General features: G+C 37.2%; 3 protein-coding genes across 12 annotated transcripts in view; 1 reads left to right on the forward strand and 2 right to left on the reverse strand.

Moving 5' to 3' along the window:
- LOC131593236 (putative disease resistance RPP13-like protein 1) overlaps nucleotides 1–20041 on the forward strand; it is a 76022-nt gene that overhangs the window by 48296 nt on the left and 7685 nt on the right. For 3 of the 10 annotated variants that reach the window (XM_058865547.1, XM_058865549.1, XM_058865548.1), the window contains exons 1-7: nucleotides 1675–1934; nucleotides 2636–12987; nucleotides 13077–13216; nucleotides 14927–14989; nucleotides 16038–16263; nucleotides 16358–16392; nucleotides 16472–16564. In XM_058865547.1, coding sequence (XP_058721530.1) covers nucleotides 9137–12973 — 3837 coding nt within the window. In that variant the 5' untranslated portion in view covers nucleotides 1675–1934; nucleotides 2636–9136 and the 3' untranslated portion in view covers nucleotides 12974–12987; nucleotides 13077–13216; nucleotides 14927–14989; ... (1 more) ...; nucleotides 16358–16392; nucleotides 16472–16564. Of the gene's footprint in view, nucleotides 1–1674; nucleotides 1935–2635; nucleotides 12988–13076; nucleotides 13217–14926; nucleotides 14990–16037; nucleotides 16264–16357; nucleotides 16393–16471; nucleotides 17915–20041 lie in introns of those variants that run through there. The other 7 variants (XM_058865553.1, XM_058865554.1, XM_058865555.1 and 4 more) reach the window with 7 other exon arrangements.
- LOC131659689 (protein MAIN-LIKE 1-like) lies at nucleotides 493–1076 on the reverse strand. The gene is made up of 2 exons (XM_058928845.1): nucleotides 873–1076; nucleotides 493–777 (listed from the first exon to the last, which is right to left on the reverse strand). The coding sequence occupies exons 1-2, from the start codon at nucleotides 1074–1076 to the stop codon at nucleotides 493–495; spliced, it is 489 nt and encodes a 162-aa protein (XP_058784828.1).
- Nucleotides 13689–14753, reverse strand: LOC131659690 (uncharacterized). Its single transcript, XM_058928846.1, has one exon. The coding sequence runs from the start codon at nucleotides 14751–14753 to the stop codon at nucleotides 13689–13691; it is 1065 nt and encodes a 354-aa protein (XP_058784829.1).

Here is a 20041-nt window from a genome sequence, read left to right on the forward strand (position 1 = left end):
AATCTAATCGACTATGTGTCCTAGGATCAATCTAGTCGATCCTGCGAGTAACCAAATCATATTTATTATAGTTTGGAGGACTAGCGGTTGTTTACCGGAAATCACCGTAAACAGATATCCACCTAACTGCTTGCAACTAAACATAGATGCATCTCCAAGATGTCTATAAAGAGTGACCAGTGCAGCAGATGCCCAACTGTAAGCATGAAGTCTACCTAGGTCTCTAAACAGCAGCAAATATCGGGCCTCGACAAGAGTGAAAATCTTGTCGGCAAAAATTGTAGAACCCACCAACATCAAAAGATATGCCCTTGTTGCAAAAATCCAGCTAGTGGCAGCACGATACTCCACGAATCTATCATATAACCACTGCAGTGAATAATAAGCTCCCCGACAATCACGCACATGTCGAGCCATCTCACCCCTCTCCACTCCCAAATACTGGATTCCGAGCTCAACAACCATCTGCTCGGTGACATGCTCCTCGGGATATCAGAACAAACCTCTAATCGGCAAGTGCAACAGACTGGCAACATCATCCAAAGTAATCGTTATCTCACCAAATGGCATGTGAAATGACGATGTCTCTATATGCCACCGCTCCACAAATGCTGATACAAGATTAACATCTATCTTGGTCAGGCTAGTTCTCTGGAGACTAGTAGGACCTGACCTAGACACGAAAGCCTCCATCTCTGGTGGGAGCATCTGAGGCACTCTATCCTGAAGCTTCGTCCCATGACCTGCGACTTTGAGCTCCTTTTTAGGACCTCTTTCCTGAAAATACAAAAAATACACATTATAAAATATAATAATAAATTAATTTTGAAATAATAAAAATAGAATAAAATAAATAAATTTATTTCACATACCTCCCTGAACCATATACGACGAGCAACGTGATCCTCGTACCGAACAAGTAATGATCGATCCGAAGGTCCTTCAAGAAACCCGACTGGCTGTGGTGGCTCCTGCGGTGGTTCATGTGGTGGCGGAATTGGTACAAAGGGACCAACTTCATCTGCTATGCGGTGGCGTCTGCTAGTAGGCCTCCCGTCTGCTCCAAGTGTGCACATGTTTCTGATTTAAAATAAAAAATTAAAAAAAATCGTAAAAAACCAAATCAGAACAGTTCAAAAATGCGTTCCGGTATGTTATTTGACTGAACTGGAACAATTTATAAATGCGTTCCGGTATGAAAAATACTAAACCAGAACAGATCACAAAAGTATTTCGGTATGAGGCAAGCGAACCTGAAGACTTTTCTAAAGGGTTCCGGTATGTGTTGTGTGTGAATAGGAACACTTTCCAAATATGTTCCGGTGTGTTTTTTATAAACCAGAACTCTTACCTCAACTGTTCCGGTGTGTACAAAATGTGAATTGGATGCCTTCCACAAAGTGTTCCGGTTTGTGCTTTAGAAATTTTTCAGAGTGTTTTCGTTTCCAAATGGTAAAATGGTAAAAAGGTAAAAATGTAAAAAAAAGTTACGTATTTATATGAGGATAATTTCGTTCAAATTTTTGTAAAAAGTAAAATTTTCTTGGAACAATTGCAATTTGGCTTAAATTATGTTGTAGAAAATAGTAAAAAAGTGGGGTGGAGACAGTCATGTTAATGAGCTGAAAATAGAATAAAAGAACATAAAAAAAGTTAAATAAAATAAATCGGACCGGCCGGTTTGAACCGGACCAGACCGGTTCGGCCATCTCTTCCTCCTCTCCATCATTTTCTCCTGAAAACACCATGGAAAGAAGAAACATGGCAGCCCCCATGTGGGGGCGGACGATGGGGATGGAGCTGGGGGCAGCCGGCCGGCCACTGGTGCAGGTGGAGGCGCCCCTTCTCTTCATGGTGGTGGTGCTATTTGTTCATCTTCTACCTCTCTCTCTCTCAAGCCTCCATTAAAGACATGAAAAAAAAGCTTCTTGAAGGTAATGAGAAATTGATCAACACTCAATCAAATTTGGTGAAATAAAAGTCTATCTCACTTAGAATTTCATGTGAATCAAGAATATATGATTAGTTTTTGTTGATTTTGTCATTTGCTTAGTTTTTAAATTTTGAAGAAATGTGAAATTTTGCTCATTTTCATGAAAGTTTCTTTAGTGAAAAAGAAGTGATTTTTGAAGGATTAATTCAAATGCTAATTGTTTATTGTTTTTATGTATTGAATTTGATCTTGTGAAATTGGATTTGGAAGAAAAAGCTTATTCTATGTTTATGTCAAAAAATGAGTTTCATGAGAAAAAGTAATTATGAAAAAAAGCTATTTCATGTTATGTATTAGAACCAAATCCAATGGTAATGTCACGCTAAATATGCAATTAGAACTATTTTAACAAAAGCTAATGTCAATTTTCATGTTTCTTCAAATATGGTGTTTTGGTGAATGTACATAAGTGCTTATAAGTGTAAAAATGTTTATTTTGACTAATTGTTGCATATTGCATAAACCAAACTTGTTGCTATACTACATGCAATCAATTCTGATACTAAGTGCAAATTGGTAATTAGTGCAAATTGGTAATTAGATCAAGAGAGGAGCCTATACTATGTCAATTTTCATGCTACTTTAATGTGAATTTTCATGAATACTTAAGCTACTTTTATGATCAAATCAATTCCAAATCAGCGGCATAATCCAAGTAAACACCATATACATTCAACAAGAACATTTCATACAAGCAAGAACATGATCAGTGACATGGGATGAAGAGAATTCAAGGCTTACCGACGGAGCGGGGATTTGCTCCGGTTAGTATTGAAAATTGTCGATAAATTCACCAACAAGAAACGCGAAAAACTTCAAAGTAAGCTTTTTTCACTCCAAATAATTTCCAATGATGACAATGATTGAATATAGATGAATAATCTTGAATATTACTTGTTGAAACTTTGATGATGAATGTAGATTAGAACCTTGGAGTAAAATGATGAATATATGTTGATGAATGTGGTAAATCTTTAAGCATGAAACTTGATGAAATCTTGGATGATGATGATTGAATAATTGTTAGATGTAGAACATAACATTTGCACTTGAATATGAATAACATTGAGATGATAACACTCGAATTTTGTTGATTCTTGAATGATGAATACTTGTGGAATTGTTGTATTTTGTTGTGTTAAGAAGTGTGGTTGGGCCTAACTCATCCCTACAAAACCGGTTTGTAGGGTGAGGACTCTTAACACACCCCCTAACTCAAGCCATATATTGTCCGATGTGGGACTCTTAACACACCCCCTCACGCCCAGTACTAGACAACTGGAGCGTGGAAATAAATGGCGGGTGACCCGATAGCGGAAACCATAGAAGGTGGCCCACCGGATCTTAAACGAGGCTCTTGATACCATGTTAAGAAGTGTGGTTAGGCCAAACTCAACCCACATCGACTATATCATGTATTTAGTTATAATCTATCTATATATAATAAAGTCTCCGTAGTGCTTTACAAAACACACGGTTTATTCAAATGTCTCTTAGTCTCTTGTATTTCAACATGGTATCTAGAGCCTGCTGAGAGACAACCATTTACCGTGCTTTACCCGGTTGACCCACTGTCTGGTGAGAAATTTTTGGCAAACCGTGTCATAACTCCGGTTTGCCTTCCATACATTGTCGTGACTCATTCTGGCATCCATTTTCAAATTTCTCCAGTCACCACCGGACTGCTATCGCCATCCGCTGTTGCCGTTATTGTTTTCGGCAACCTTTCGGAAAACTAACCCTACCGGCAGACACGCCTCCTCCGATCCGGCCGATCCCGACAATTTTTCCAGCGCCCCACTCGCCACCGTGCTACTGTTCCAGATCTGATACTCATGGCTACTACTCAGAACTTTACGCCAAACTACGATGATTTTCTCAGGTGGTATCAAAATTATCAGAACTCATTTTCTACTGCTTCGGTTGCACACGCTGGTAATTCATCTGCTTGTCTCTCTCAATCATCTTCTCTTGGACCTTGGGTTCTTGATTCTGGTGCGTCTGATCATGTTACTGGTAATAAAAATCTTTTCACTTCCCTCTCTACCTCGGGTGTCTTACCTACTATAACTTCTACCAATGGTTCTCAAACCCAAACTGAAGGGATTGGTACTGTTCAAATTCTACCTTCTCTCTTTGTTACTTCTGTTCTCTATGTACCTAATTGTCCATTTAATTTACTTTTAGTCAGTCGTTTAACTCGTTCTCTTGATTGTATTGTCACCTTCACTAAATGTAATGTTATCCCGCAGGATCGGAGTTCGGGACGGACGATTGGCGTCGGATGTGAGTCTCAAGGCCTTTATTACCTCTCAGTGTCATCTCAGGCTTGTTCAGCCAAAGATTCTCCACTCACTATCCACGCTCAGTTAGGTCATCCTAGTCTTCCTAAACTACAGAAGTTGGTTCCAAGTTTATCGAAGGTGTCTAATTTACATTGTGAATCGTGTCAGTTAGGTAAACACACTCGTAGTCAATTTCCCAATCGAGTCAATAAACGAGCTTTGTCCCCTTTTGCTTTAGTTCACTTTGATGTTTGGGGTCCATCGCGTACTGTCTCTACACTAGAGTCTAGGTATTTTGTCACCTTTATTGATGATTTTTCACGTTGCACATGGTTATTTTTAATGAAAAATAGATCTGAATTATTCTCTATTTTTGAACAATTTTATAAAGAAATAAAAATTCAGTTTGGTGTGTCTATTCGTACCTTAAGAAGTGATAATGCTCGTGAATACTTATCCCAACAATTTCAAACTTTTAAGTCGAGCAATGATATTCTCCACCCAACATATTGTCCTCATACACCTCAACAAAACGGGGTAGCCGAACGCAAAAATCGGCATCTCGTAGAAACCACTCGAACCCTACTTCTCCATGGTAACGTTCCACTTCGGTTTTGGGGAGATGCGGTGCTAACGTCATGTTACCTTATAAATCGCATGCCCCCATCTGTCCTTAACGATAGAATCCCTCATTCAATCTTTTTTCCCAATTCTCCACTTCATTCAATTCCTCCCCGAGTCTTCGGGTCCACATGTTTTGTACACAATCTCTCTCCTGGTCTTGATAAACTATCAGCTCGATCACTAAAGTGTGTCTTTCTTGGTTATCATCGATCCCAAAAAGGTTATCATTGCTACTCACATACTCTACAGCGATACGTATCTGCCGATGTTACCTTCTTCGAGTCTGCTCCATATTTCGAGTCCAGTCAAGTAACTCCGGAACCCGTTCAGGAGAGTACTCCCACACCTCTTTCGGCAGTCTCATTTCCCATTATCTCCGATCATTCTAGCCCTACGGTTGACCCCCTCACTTCTCGGCCACTTCAAACATATCAGCGTCGTCAACCCACGTCTGTCACACCTATCCTTGAGGCAATACCTATCCCTGATACACTAATTGTCCATGAGGTCATTGCAGACTCTCCTCCGACGCCTTCGCCATCATTGGATCCGATCCCGCAACCTGAGTCTGATCTTCCGATTGCTCTTCAAAAAGGTATACGTGAAACACGAAATCCTTCTCCACATTATATTGATTTATGTTATCATCGTCTTTCCCCTTTGCAGTATACTTGTTTGTCTTCTTTGTCTTCTGTTTCTATTCCTAATACTCCAGGTGAAGCATTATCTCACCCTGAGTGGAGGCAAGCAATGATTGACGAAATGTGTGTTCTTCAAAGCAGTGGTACTTGGGAATTGGTTCCTCTACCCCCTGGAAAATCTTTAGTAGGTTGTCGTTGGCTTTATACTGTGAAGGTTGGTCCAGATGGTAAGATTGATCGATTTAAAGCTCGCTTGGTAGCCAAAGGATACACTCAGATTTTTGGATTGGATTATAGTGATACCTTCTCGCCTGTAGCCAAGATGGCATCTATTAGACTTCTTCTAGCCATTGCAGCCATTCGACATTGGCCTCTTCATCAACTTGACATCAAAAATGCCTTTTTACATGGTGATCTTGAAGAGGAAGTATATATGGAGCAACCACCTGGGTTTGTTGCTTAGGGGGAGTCCTCAAATATGGTTTGTAGGCTACACAGGTCTCTTTATGGTCTTAAGCAATCTCCGAGAGCTTGGTTTGGCAGATTCAGCACTGTAGTACAACAGTTTAGTATGGTCCGTAGTGAAGCTGATCATTCTGTGTTTTATCGTCACTCTGCTCAAGGGTGTATCTTTCTTATTGTATATGTGGATGATATTGTCATAACCGGCAGCGATCAGCAAGGAATACGCCAGTTAAAACAACATCTCTCGAATCAATTTCAGACAAAAGATCTTGGTAAACTCCGTTATTTCTTAGGTATTGAGGTAGCCCAATCTAAAGATGGTTTGGTGATTTCTCAGCGGAAATATGCGTCGGATATTTTGGAAGAAACAAGTTTGTTGAATGCTAAACTAGCTGATACTCCTATGGATCCAAGTGTCAAACTCCTACCCAATCAGGGGGAGCCCCTATCTGACTCAGGAAGGTATAGGAGATTGGTTGGAAAGTTGAATTATCTCACAGTCACTCGTCCGGACAGTTCTTTTGCAGTTAGTGTGGTAAGCCAATTCTTAAATTCTCCTTGCCAAAAACACATGGATGCTGTTGTCCGAATTCTAAGATACATCAAATGTGCTCCAGGAAAAGGGCTCTTGTATGAAGATAAAGGACATACTCAGATAGTTGGATACTCTGATGCTGATTGGGCAGGGTCACCCATTGATAGACGATCCACCTCTGGGTATTGTGTACTTGTTGGAGGAAACCTTATATCCTGGAAAAGTAAGAAACAAAATGTAGTTGCAAGATCAAGCGCTGAGGCAGAGTATAGGGCCATGGCAATGGCAACATGTGAACTCATTTGGTTAAAACAGTTGCTCAAAGAACTTCAAATTGAAGAAGCAAGACCAACGACACTTGTTTGTGATAATTAAGCTGCATTGCACATTGCTTCAAATCCAGTCTTCCATGAGAGGACCAAACACATTGAGATAGATTGTCATTTTGTCAGAGAGAAGATTGAATCAGGCGACATTGTCACAAGCTTTGTCAACTCCAATGATCAATTAGCAGATGTGTTTACAAAATCTCTGCGAAGTCCTAGAACTAATTATATATGTGGCAAGCTTGGTGCATTTGATTTATATGCTCAAGCTTGAGGGAGAGTGTTGATATTTGTAAATATATAGTGTTAAGAATATTATTATATAGAATAGTCCCACATCGACTATATCATGTTTTTAGTTATAATCTATCTATATATAATAAAGTCTCCGTAGTGCTTTACAAAACACACGGTTTATTCAAATGTCTCTTAGTCTCTTATATTTCAACATGTTGAATTTTGGATGGAGGTTTAGTTTCACCAATCTAGAATTTTCATTTTTGAAATTCTAGATGGTGATGGCGATGAACTTTAGTGATGGTTAGGGATGAAGAAAGTAATGGAAAATTGAGAGAGAGTGGAGAAAATTGAAAGTACGAAAATGGTTAAAATGCTTAGGTCCCCAAAATTATGGAAATGGAGGATTTTTATAGTTTTTGTGGGTGGTTGTGAACCTTTAGATTGTGATCCAAGTTAGAAGTTTATCAATGGTCGAAAAGCAATTTTAGAGGTTTAGTTGCGGATCATTAACCGTAGTTCTTGGATGAAAAGTTATCAATGGTGGAGGAATAGTAGAAAATTGGTTTGATTTTGTGTTAGTTTGAAAACTTTAAGGAAGCTGAAGTTAGTTAAGGGTAAATGTGTAAATGCATGAGTTTGAGAATAAATAGGTAGTTGAAGGAAGTTAGAGGGAAGACATGTTGAGGTTTAGCATAAATACCAAATCTCAATGTAAGACTAATGGTCACTTGAACTAAACTTGAATTTTGCTTTGTATTTCCTTTTGAATTTATCTTTGAATTCACCACTTTTACTTTGAATTTTTGTGAATTAAGTCATTCCTTTGGAAGTTCTTTTTTGTAAAGTGATTTTGTTGGAAATAAGTGCTTTTGTTGGTGGTCAAATTCTAACTTTTCACTTGAGAAGTACATAAACCCCCTAAGCGTGAGGCTTGGTAAGGGCGATATGCTTAAGTTTATCGGTTGGTAGATTATCCGAGATATGCATCCCGAACGTACATAAGTCCTAAAGTAGTTTATCGGTTGCTTTATTTTACTGTATAGCTGAGATCTTATTTGTTTTGATACTAAACAGTGATGGTTTGTATCCGTGTTATTTTGTGTTTATTACATTCTTCCTAAAGTATTTCTTACTAAATTAAGTTGATAAAATGGACAGTTATATTTTATTTTTTATGTTGAGAATCACAACAATCTGTTTCTCTACCTATTTCAATTTATTTATGTTTTTCAAACAATTTTAGATGGAAAAAATGCAATATAATACATATATCATTTTTTTATATATCAATAGCATACTCGAAATTTAACTCACTAATCAACATTTTATTTTTATTATAAGAAGTATTTTGAAAGATATGGGTTTAAAACTTATTTTGAATTAAAATTTTTAACAACACAAGAATCACTCCAAATAAATATATTTAGTTAGCTGAGTATATTTCCTATAATTTACCACCACTTCTCAAAAGACAAGATCTTGTATTGAGTTTCTATTTGAGGTCACATGTTCAAATTCCAACAAATACAAAAATATATTATTTTAAATATTATTTTTTTAACATTAAAAATATATGATTTATATGAAACAGATTTACTCATTATTCTACATGGATGAAATGAGACGCCTCCTACGTGGTTATCTAAACTAAACAGCCCATGTGAGTTGTGAGCAGATAATCCAATACACCACTTAGTACTCACTCCTATGTATTACTTAATACATTACTTAATACTCCACTAGTCTCGTTTCCCTCGAAGAATTTGTTTTTTTTGTTCAGTATGTAGTTGTTTAAGGAGACCGATAATACTCCACTATTATTTTATTTCTATTTGAGGGAACGGTTCGATGAATTATATTTCCATGACAGTGAATTATTAAAATAATTATTAATTTATTTTACTTCTATACCGTTGCAACTTTGCAGCAACTTACAAGTCTTGTTAACTTGCATTTCCTTCTACCTTGCATTGCATTTTCTTTCCACTTCCATTTTTCAAACTATTCTTACTCGGTTGAACTAAGTTATGGCTGCCATTGTTGGAGGAGCACTTCTGACAGCTTCCATGGAGATGCTGGTGAAAAAGGTCGTTTCTGGTGAGTTTATTGATTTGTTTCGGAGGACTAAGCTGGACGTTGAGCTGTTGGAAAAGCTGGAGATTACACTGCTGAGTCTTCAATCTGTACTTTATGATGCTGAGGACAAACAGATCACTAACCCTGCTGTCAAGAAGTGGCTGGAGATGTTGCAAGATGCTGTCTTTCAAGCTGACCAACTGTTCGACGAACTCAACACTGAAGCTTTAAGGTGCCAAGTTGAAGCTGATCAGGTTCTTAAAAAGTTTTTAGATTATTTTAAAAGGTTTAATAAAAAGATCAACTCTAAATTGCAAAAATTATTTGGAAGATTAGAACATTTGAGAAACCAAAATCTTGGATTGAAAGAAGGTGTTTCCAGCTGTGTTAGGAATATAACTCCTACAAGCCCTTTTTTAGGAAATGAATATGATATTAAAGGCAGAGATGATGACAAAAAGAAACTTAAAGAGTTTCTGCTGTCAGAGGGTGGCAATGATGGTGGAAGTAAAATAGGAGTGATTTCCATTGTGGGTATGGGAGGGTTAGGAAAAACAACACTAGCTAAACTCCTTTACCATGACCGTGATGTGAAGGACAAGTTTGATGTTAGAGGGTGGGCACATATTCCAAAAGATTTTGATGCTGTCACTATCACTAAAACCATTCTTAAATCTGTCAATTCAGGAACAATTAGAGAAGCTGACTTAGTTAAACTCGAAGATCAGTTGCAGCAAAGTTTAAGTAACAAAAAGTTTTTGTTAGTACTGGATGATATATGGTATGGAAACTATGTTGGTTGGATTAGTCTAAGTGATATCTTTAATGTTGGACAAATAGGAAGTAAGATCATCATCACAACTCGAGATGTAAGAGTCGCACTACCCAAGCAAAAATCTCTCCATGTCCACCATTTAAGATCTTTGGAAACTGAAGATTCATGGTCTTTACTAGCCAGACATGCATTTGTAGAAAGAAACTGCCAACAACATCCCAGTTTAGAAATAACTGGTAGAGAAATTGCCAAAAAATGTGGCGGTTTACCATTAGCTGCAATAGCACTTGGGGGTATTCTCCGGTTCATGTCACCGGATCGTTGGAGTGATGTGTTAAAAAGTAGTATTTGGGAACATACAAGTGAAGTTGTGGAACCATCTCTACTACTGAGCTATCATTACCTTCCAGCTTCTCTAAAAGGATGCTTTGCTTATTGTGCAATTTTTCCAAAGAACTCAGTCTTAGTGAAAAAGACGATGGTTCAGTTGTGGATTGCAGAAGGCTTAATACCTCAGCCAAAAAATGAGAATAGTTGGGAAAAAGTAGCTGAAGAATTCTTTGATGAGTTAATGTCTAGGTCTCTGATACGTCAACGGTCTATTGATGATAGGTCAGAACAATTCAATGGTGATGAAGATGTTTGGTTTGAAATGCATGACCTCATCAATGATTTAGCTATGGCAGTTTCATCTCCGTATTGCACTATGTTGGACACAAATAAGCCAAATCCAAGGGTGCAATACTTGGCATACGACAGATTTGAATATAACTCAGACGATGAATTTGAAAAATTGCATGGATTAAAAAGACTACGAACTTTTCTACCCATGCCGTTGCAATCTTTAGGGGTTTATGATAATTCTGTATCGTCAAAGTTATTTTCTGATTTGTTGTCAACAATGACACAATTACACGTGTTGTCTCTTTCAAACTCTTTAAATATCACAAAGTTACCCAACTCTATTGGAAATTTGATTTACTTGCGATACTTGAATCTCTCTTACACTGAGATTAAAAGTTTGCCTTCAGAAACGTGCAAGCTTTACAATTTGCAGACGTTGTTGTTGTCATATTGCTATAAACTCGATGAATTGCCAGAAGACATGGGAAAATTGGTGAAGCTACGCCACCTTGACATTAGAGGCACTAAATTGAAGAAAATGCCGGCACAAATGTCCAAATTAGAAAATCTGCAAACATTGTCGTACTTTATTGTGAGCGGCGTTAAGGATGTTGGGTTGAAGATTGAAGATCTTGGAAAATTTCCCCATCTACGAGGAAGCCTTTCCATCTCACAACTTGAAAATGTAATTGACTCATCCCATTCTTCTCAAGCAAACTTGGAGTCGAAGAAAGAAATTGACGAGTTGGAACTAGGATGGTCTTACACTGCTCCTTCAAACTCACAAATACAAAGTGTTGCATTGGAGCGACTGCGCCCGTCGACAAATTTGAAGAGTTTGACCATCTCTGGATTTGGTGGAGACAAATTATCAAATTGGGTGGGAGATTCTTTATTTGTAAACATGGTGTGTTTGAAGATCACAAGGTGTAAAAAAATTTCAGTGCTGCCATCCTTGGGGCAACTCGGTAATCTAAAAGAACTTTTTTTTAGTGAGATGGAATCTGTTAAAAGTGTTGGTACCGTATTCTATGGAAGTGGTTCTTCTTCATTTCAACCATTTGCCTCTTTAGAGACTCTACGCTTTGAATTTATGCCAGAGTGGGAGGAATGGGAGTTGATTGGAGGTACATCTATAGAGTTTCCTAGTCTTATTAGCCTTAGGTTAAGGGACTGTCCAAAACTGAAAGAAAACATACCTGGCAACCTTCCTAAGCTTGAAAGTTTGTCACTTGAAGTTTGTCCCAAACTTGAAGGGATGACACCCAACAATCTTCCTTCTCTTGCGGTCCTTATGTTAGAGGAATGTCCCTTATTGATGGGTTCAAGACAGTCTATTACAAACCCACCATTTGACATATTCAGCCAATTGGTGATTTGTCTCAATTCTCTTCAAAAGTTGAAGTTATACAGAATTCGATCTCTAACATCCTTTCCGATAGACGGCCTTCCCAAAACCTTACGATCTCTCTCTATCTTTTACTGTGAGAATCTGGAGTTCTTTTCTCATGAATCTTTTCACAATTACTCGTCACTTGAGGATTTGCATATATTAAATAGTTGTAATTCAATGACATCATTTACCTTGGGCTCTCTCCCTGTCCTCAAAAGTCTAGATATTAAGAATAGTGAACATTTAAAATCCATATCAATAGCAGAAGATGCATCGGAACCAAATCTAATGTTTCTTAGAAGCATCAGAATACATAGCTGTGATGAACTGGAGTCAGTTTCCTTAAGTCGATTACCCATTCCTAAACTCACTTATTTAAGTTTGCGGAGTTGTGAGAAGTTAAGTTTCATAGAACCAATAAAGACTCTAACTAGCCTTCAAGAAATGCAAATTAATGACCTTCCAAATCTGCAATTTCTACCTGAATCAATGAAGACTCTAACTAGCCTTCAACAAATGACAATTACTGGCCTTCCAAATCTGCAATCGTTTTCCATAGATGATATGCCTATCAATTTGCAGCAACTATTGGTCCGCGAAGTTGGAGGGATTTTGTGGAATACAACTTGGCAACATCTCACTTCTCTTTCAATGCTGCGTATTAAGAGTGATGATATTGTGAAGGGGCTGATGAAAACGCAAGTTCCGTTTCTACCCACTAATCTCGTTTCCTTGGGGATCTTTGAGCTTAAAGATATAGAATGTTTGGATGGGAAGTGGCTTCAACATCTCACCTCTCTCCATAAACTTGTGATTGATCATGCACCCAAGCTTCAGTCGTTGCCAGAAAAGGGGGAATTGCCTTCCTCTCTTGAAGAACTGCATATCAGATATTGTCCGTTGTTGAAAGCAAATTTGCAGAGGAAGAAAGGGAAAGAGTGGAGTAAGATTTCTCACATTCCCTCAATAGTTATAGACTTCAAAACCATCAAATGAGTTATTACATCAAGGTAAGTCACCAAAGTACATCTTTCGTGTTTCCTGTTATAAATATGTTTAATCTCGCGTGTTTATGGATAACATTTTCTTCCTAATACAGGTTTTGGTTTAATTTGGGGTTCAAATTGAAATGAAATGCTTCCTGGTTCTCACATCAAAACCCATTTTATTCTTGCTGCTTACATGGGTCACATTCTCAAAGAGGATATCATAAATGGGTTGTTCAAGAAGTCTAAAATTGTGAGTTTAAAATTTACTCTTTATTTTAGTTTTGTAATAGAATCAATTCATGAGGTCACAGCGATTTTCACTTTTTTTGTGGAATAAATGAACATTGAGTATGTTAGATGTGACTGTTGCAGTTTCTGTTGCCTAATTCCCCAAGTAATAGCTAGTATAACAGAAAAAAATAAGCTAGATTAGAGTTTCAGTCTATTAACACGTATTGTCTCGGCACCATCATTTATGCTAAATTTAAATTCATTAAGTAACATTCTATTAGATGTATTTTTATAGAGTGAGTTTATCAAATGAAAAGAAAATAAATGGTTTTGTGTATTGAATTTCAATTGCTATTATATTTTTTTTTTTTTTTTAGTAAGCAAGTTGTATTAAAAAGAGAACTAAGGGTTCTCAACACCTGTTTACATCAAAAGAGCGGAAGAAACCCCTCACAAAAAAAATCAACAAGAGATTACAAACCGATTTGACACTACGAAATAAATAACAAAGGATCTTTGTTGAAATCGTAGAAGCCACAAATAGGATGAGTAATATCTCCTATAAAAGCCCACTTCCACACCAAAACCTTGATGCTCCAAATAGTATTATCCACATTCCACACCTCATTCCGAAAACACACACCATTTCTATACAACCAAAGAGACCATAAAGTTGCTAACCAAACTACTCCTAGTTTACCTTCTTTAACTTTCTTCATTTTACAAAAGGACAACCAATCCAAAAAACCACCCAAACAATTCTCCTCCATCCCACCATAAGGTTTGCCTATCCACCTAGCCATTGAAGACCAAACCAAAGCAACCGAAGGGCATAAAAAGAAAGAGTGCATCATACTTTCCGGATGAACACCACAAAAAACACACTTGGAAAAATCTCCCGAAAAAGTAATACCTTTCCGAAGCAATAAATCCTTTGTAGGTAGTCTATTAACCAAGACCCTCCACCCAAAAGCCTTAATTTTAAAAGGAACTTCCATTTTCCATATCAAGCTCAATGCCCCATCAAATTTATTTGAAGGACCAAACGGAATACGGAACCCGGCAAAAAACTTATAACAAGAAGCAACGGAAAAGACACCATCCGCTTCGGCCATCCACTCCACGGTATCGGACTCCCCCTTACCCGGACCGCGGCCTTCCAACAAAACCCCCAAAGAAGCCAAATCCGAAACCAAATTATGAGCGCTCAAATCCAACGGATTGAACCCTAAATTCCCCCACGACCACACTCCATCAACCCATCCTCCCATGCCCGCCACCGCCACTCTCTTCAACCCCGACACCTCAAACAAACAAGGAAAAACCTTCTTTAAACAACAAGAATCCAACCATGAGGCTTCCCAAAACGGAGTAGAAAACCCATTCCTAACTCTAAACCGACAAAAAGACTCCATAGGATCTCTCTCCCCATAAACCCCCCTCCCTCCAATAGACACCAAATCCCTCCACCAAACGGAACCAAAAGAAGGAGAAGAAAAAGAAGAAAAAGAAGAAAGAGAGGAAGAAGGAAAAGTACCTCCACATAAGATCTTCATGTTTAGATCAATTGCTATTATATAATTCAGTTATCTGGTTACAACATTTTATTTTTGTTTGTCTGCGTAACTATCGTGATAAAATTCCGTCCATCATGTTCTTTGTTGGTTACTTTTCTCTTTAGATTTGTTATGGGATTGATTGTTATGCTTAATAATATATTTTTGTTCAGAACGTTGATTCTGAGATGGAGGAGATTCTAAGAGAAGAAACAGTAAAGCGGGAGACAACAATTGTATGTGTTTTCTCAATCTGTTGTGCATTACTTCTTTTATTTTTCTGTTATCTGCCCCTTACAAATAGTTTCCGGCTTAATGAAGGGATAGTCTTTTTCCAGTAAAGAAAGGTTTTATGAACTTGGAATAATATGGATGTCACAAACAAACAGAATTGCAAGAAAGTGTTTGTATTGTATCCCCTATGAGACATTTAACCAAATGTTTCACTCTCCAAAGTGTTGTTCAAATCTCTTTCATGACTTCTGTTTCTAAAACCCAAGTTCAATAAAATAGTGTTAATCTACAAAATAGGATGGGAGTTTGATTACCCTGCCTCAGTTTAGAGATCATGCTTTGATGGATGAACTTAATCTGCCATGCTAGGTACTTCACCTTTAGGTTTAGAGATTTGAGACGTTTAAGACCAAAATGAATTGACATTTTTCAATTCTGAAAATCTAATGATTTTTGTTTTCCTCCAATGTTTGATTTACCAACATAGTACAGGCTATTATACTCAAATTCTGGATATTTTTGTGATGTTCTGTCAGATCAATTTCATACATAAAATGTATTTTGATACTATTCAACTAGTGTCAAACATATCTCCCACTTTACCAACATTGAATGTCACTTAGAAAACATTGGACAGCTCCATCATTAATTCCTAAGATTCCATCCATTCTTAATCATATTTGCTTCTGGTTACTGATTTGTTCTATTATAAATGAACACTATCAAGTTTAACACAATAATTATGACTTTTTCTCCCTTCCTCGTTTGTTACTGTTATGATATATTAATCTGTCCAGGGTCATATGGCATGCCTTCTATGAATTAACAATGGTTTTCTATATGCAAAGATAACTTGTAGTTTCTTTCTCAGTATAAGATATATGTTTTCTGAACTGCACCATATCAACATGTGTCTTTAAAATTCATGTGCATTGATTTAATGTTAAGAAAAAAAAAGTACTTTTACGACTAGAACTTCTTAGCTTTGACTGTCCCTAATTCATTTTCATTAGAATGATGGCTAATTTAGTACTATGAATATTGCTGCAGATGCGGCTTCCTCAACATTTTGTGCATGGCTACTTAAAGATAGAGAATGCTTGGATGGAAAGTGGCTTGAACATGGTTGTAAGAAGTGGTGTAAGTTTCCCTCTCTTAAAGAACTGAAAATCAATTTGTGAAGAAGAAATGAGAAAAACAGTGGTGTAAGATTACTCACATTCCCAGCATGCTTATAGATTATGAATTGGTCATATTCAGTGAGTATCATGTTCCAGTGAGTCGCTGAAATACTTCTTCTTTCATGTTTCTTATTATAAATATGTAATCAATAAATACTAATAATTCTCACATCTGGGATTGAATTTCAGAATTCCAACAGCAGACAAGTCAGATTTCTAAGACGGTATGTGTTTGCTTAATATGTTAGATTACACACATAGAAACAATTTTGATAATTGAATTACCTCTTTTATTGGGTACAGACATGGAGCAATCTGGAGGAATTGCAAAATTACTAATCCATTAACTGTGACATCATAAACCAAGAAGATCACAAAAAAGTCTTTGTCCATGAGGTAATGGTGTAGTTACAGGTCTGACGTAGTGATATCACCGATGTAGTATTTAACCCAAATGATGCACTCTGCAAGGCTTCATGGTTATGAGTATTTGTTAACAGTATACGAACTTCCATTTGTGTTGTGGTGAACATATTAATCTTAGTCTTTCTAAACGCAAATAATTTTTTGGTTTCTTTTCTAAATGCAAAGATAATGTGTAGTTTTCTGAACTAAACCATATCAGTATGAGGATTTTAAATTCATGTGTGTTATTTGTGAATAAGAATTAGTGTTGGAATATATTATTTCTATTTGTATTATTTCCCTATTTGTATTATTTCCCTTTATTAAGAAATAATATCATTATTGTATTACCATTATATATACCAGCCTAGAGCTCAGGAATAAAATATAACAACTTTTTTACCATTCCTTTCAATATGGTATCAAGAGCTCTGGGTTAGGGTTTACTGTAAAACTTCCACAACAGTTTTCGATTGACATACCCGTTTAATCCCCTATGGCGAATCACGGCACGAATTCGCCCGCTCTAGGTTTTGCCTACACCGGATCCAATAATGGCGGTGGCCGCGGTGATGGCGGCGGCCGCGATAACGGTGGTGGCCGCGGAAATGGCAATGGTGGCGGACACGGCGACGAAACATCGGGTGTCACAAACAATGGCAGTTATTTCAATATAGGCGGCAATGACCAAGAGGGTTCCTCATACTCCCTCAAGGTCAATATTCCTAAGATGAATGGGAATAACTATAATGAATGGGCCCAGACAGTTCGCTTGGTATTGGATAGCAAAGGGAAGTTGGGTTTTTTAACTGGAGGAGTAGCTGAACCGGCAGTAGGAGACCCTCTTTACAAACAATGGAAATCTGAAAAATCCTTGATTATTGCGTGGTTGGTAAGCTCTATGGATACTGGAATAGGTAAGCCTTATATGTTTTTGCCTTCTGCAAAGGATGTATGGGAAGCTGTTAAGGAAACATACTCTGATATTCAAAACTCTTCCCAAATTTTTGGTTTAAAATCAAAGTTATGGCATGCGAAACAAGGGGACAAGAATGTTACTGCTTATTACAATGAGTTGTTGACCCTTTGGCAAGAGTTGGATCTATGTTATGATGACAATTGGAGGTGTACAGAAGATAGTGTTTTGTTTCTCAAAAGACAAGAAAATGATCGTGTCTTCATGTTTCTCGCTGGGCTCAATAAAGACCTTGATGAGGTAAGAGGTAGAGTTTTAGGAAAAATACCATTGCCAACTCTTCGTGAAACTTTTGCAGAAATAAGAAGGGAGGAGGCACGACAAGGTATTATGATGGGCGAAACACCACGAAGCTCTGAATCTGAAGGCTCGGCTTTGGCTACTAGAAACCTTGACGAGGAAAAAAGGGTAGACAAAGTTCCTTGGTGTGACCACTGTAAGCGTGAATGGCATACGCGTGAAACCTGTTGGAAGCTCAAAGGGAAACCTCCTAACTGGAAGAAGAAAAGTGGTCGTGCATTTCAGGCTAGTAATTCTGATCAAGGGCAGCAAATTTCTTTACCGCAGCTTCCACTCACTACATAACAACTAGACAGACTGTACAAACTCCTCGAGTCTCCAACTCCTTCTTGCTCTATAGCAACAAAAGGTAATTCTGCATTTATTAGTGTCAGTCCCAGTCATACTTGGATAGTAGATTCAGGTGCCTCTGATCACATGACAGGTGAATCTATTTTTTTCTCTTCATATAGTCCATGTGCAGGTAACCAAAAAATAAAAATTGCAGATGGCTCTTTTTCAGCCATTGCAGGTAAAGGATCAGTTGTCTTGTCTCCAATGTTAACTCTGAAAAATGTCCTTCATGTTCCAAATTTATCATGTAATTTAATGTCCGTCAGTAAATTAGCCCAAGATATAAATTGTCAAACTAATTTTTTCCGATCTCACTGTGTCTTTCAGGATTTGAACTCGGGGAAGATGATTGGCAGTGCTAAGGAGAGTGGAGGACTCTACTACCTTGACATTGGATCTGCATCACAACTACCTTCAAAAACAATAAGTTCCTGTTTTGAGTCTTTTTCTGTTTTGAATAATAAAGATGAAAACATTATGACATGGCATTTAAGATTAGGTCATCCTAGTTTTCGTTACTTAAAACACTTGTTTCCTAAGTTATTTCATAATAAAAACTTTTCTTTGTTTAAATGTGAAGCATGTGAGTTTGCAAAACATCATCGTTCCCAATTTTCAATACAGCCTTATAAACCATCAAAACCTTTTTCTCACAGTGATGTTTGGGGCCCTAACCGTACAAGTACACTCTCTCTCAAAAAATGGTTTATCACATTTATAGATGACCATACAAGAGTATGTTGGGTGTACTTGTTAAAGGGGAAATCAGATGTTTGTCAGGCTGCAAAGAATTTTTTTACAATGGTGCATAATCAATTTCAAACAAATATCCAAGTTTTTAGAAGTGATAATGGCAAAGAATATTTTAACACTATCCTGGATGATTTTTTTCTAAAAAATGGGATTGTACATCAAAGTTCATGTCCTAATACTCCTCAACAAAATGGAGTTGCCGAAAGAAAAAATAGACATTTATTGGAGGTTGCTAGAGCTTTACTTTTCACAAATAAAGTACCAAAATATTTGTGGGGCGAAGCCATTTTAACAGCTGCATATTTAATTAATAGAATGCCCTCCAAAATTCTTAATTTTCAAACTCTGATTAATACTTTCAAAGAATGTTTTCCTAGTTCTCGTGTGTTAACTGATCTGACATTAAAAATCTTTGGTTGCACAACTTTTGTTCATGAACATAAGAATGTTGGAAAAATTGAACCACATGCTATAAAGTGTGTTTTTGTTGGATACTCCCCAACCCAAAAAGGATATAAATGTTTTGATCCAAAAACCAAAAAAAATGTTTGTCACTATGGATGTTACATTTTTTGAAAATAAACCTTTTTTTGATGACACTCATCAAGGGGGGATATAAAGGAAGACTTGTTTCAAATTGAGAACATGAGTTTTTTAAATAATTTATCTTTGCCTGTATCACAAAGTTCTGAGACTTATACTTCTGCACCAACAGAAAATGGCCATGATTCTTTATTTAATCCTACTCCTGTTATGAGTAACGATCCTTGCGAATCTGAGCCTACATTTTCTCATGTAGAAAACAATGAAATTCCTGAAAACGATGATAGTGATGATCTAATTGAAATGCCACAGAATAATGAGTCACTTCAGAAAAACAGATTTGAATTAGGAAACGGGATTTGGAAAGGGAAGGTTTTTGTAAAAAAGAACCACAAAGGAATGGATGAGTCCCCATCTCCACACTGTCAGGAATCTGAACCGGGGAATGATCAACCTCCTAAGAATAGGAAAGGTAAGTCCATCTCTGTTTCTGAAAGTCGTATTTTGTATCCTGATATAGATGATCCTGTTGCCATTAGAAAACCTGTTAGATCGTGTACTAA

The sequence above is a fragment of the Vicia villosa genome, linkage group LG3 (assembly GCF_029867415.1).
Source record: "Vicia villosa cultivar HV-30 ecotype Madison, WI linkage group LG3, Vvil1.0, whole genome shotgun sequence".
In the NCBI taxonomy this organism is placed as follows: domain Eukaryota; kingdom Viridiplantae; phylum Streptophyta; class Magnoliopsida; order Fabales; family Fabaceae; genus Vicia; species Vicia villosa.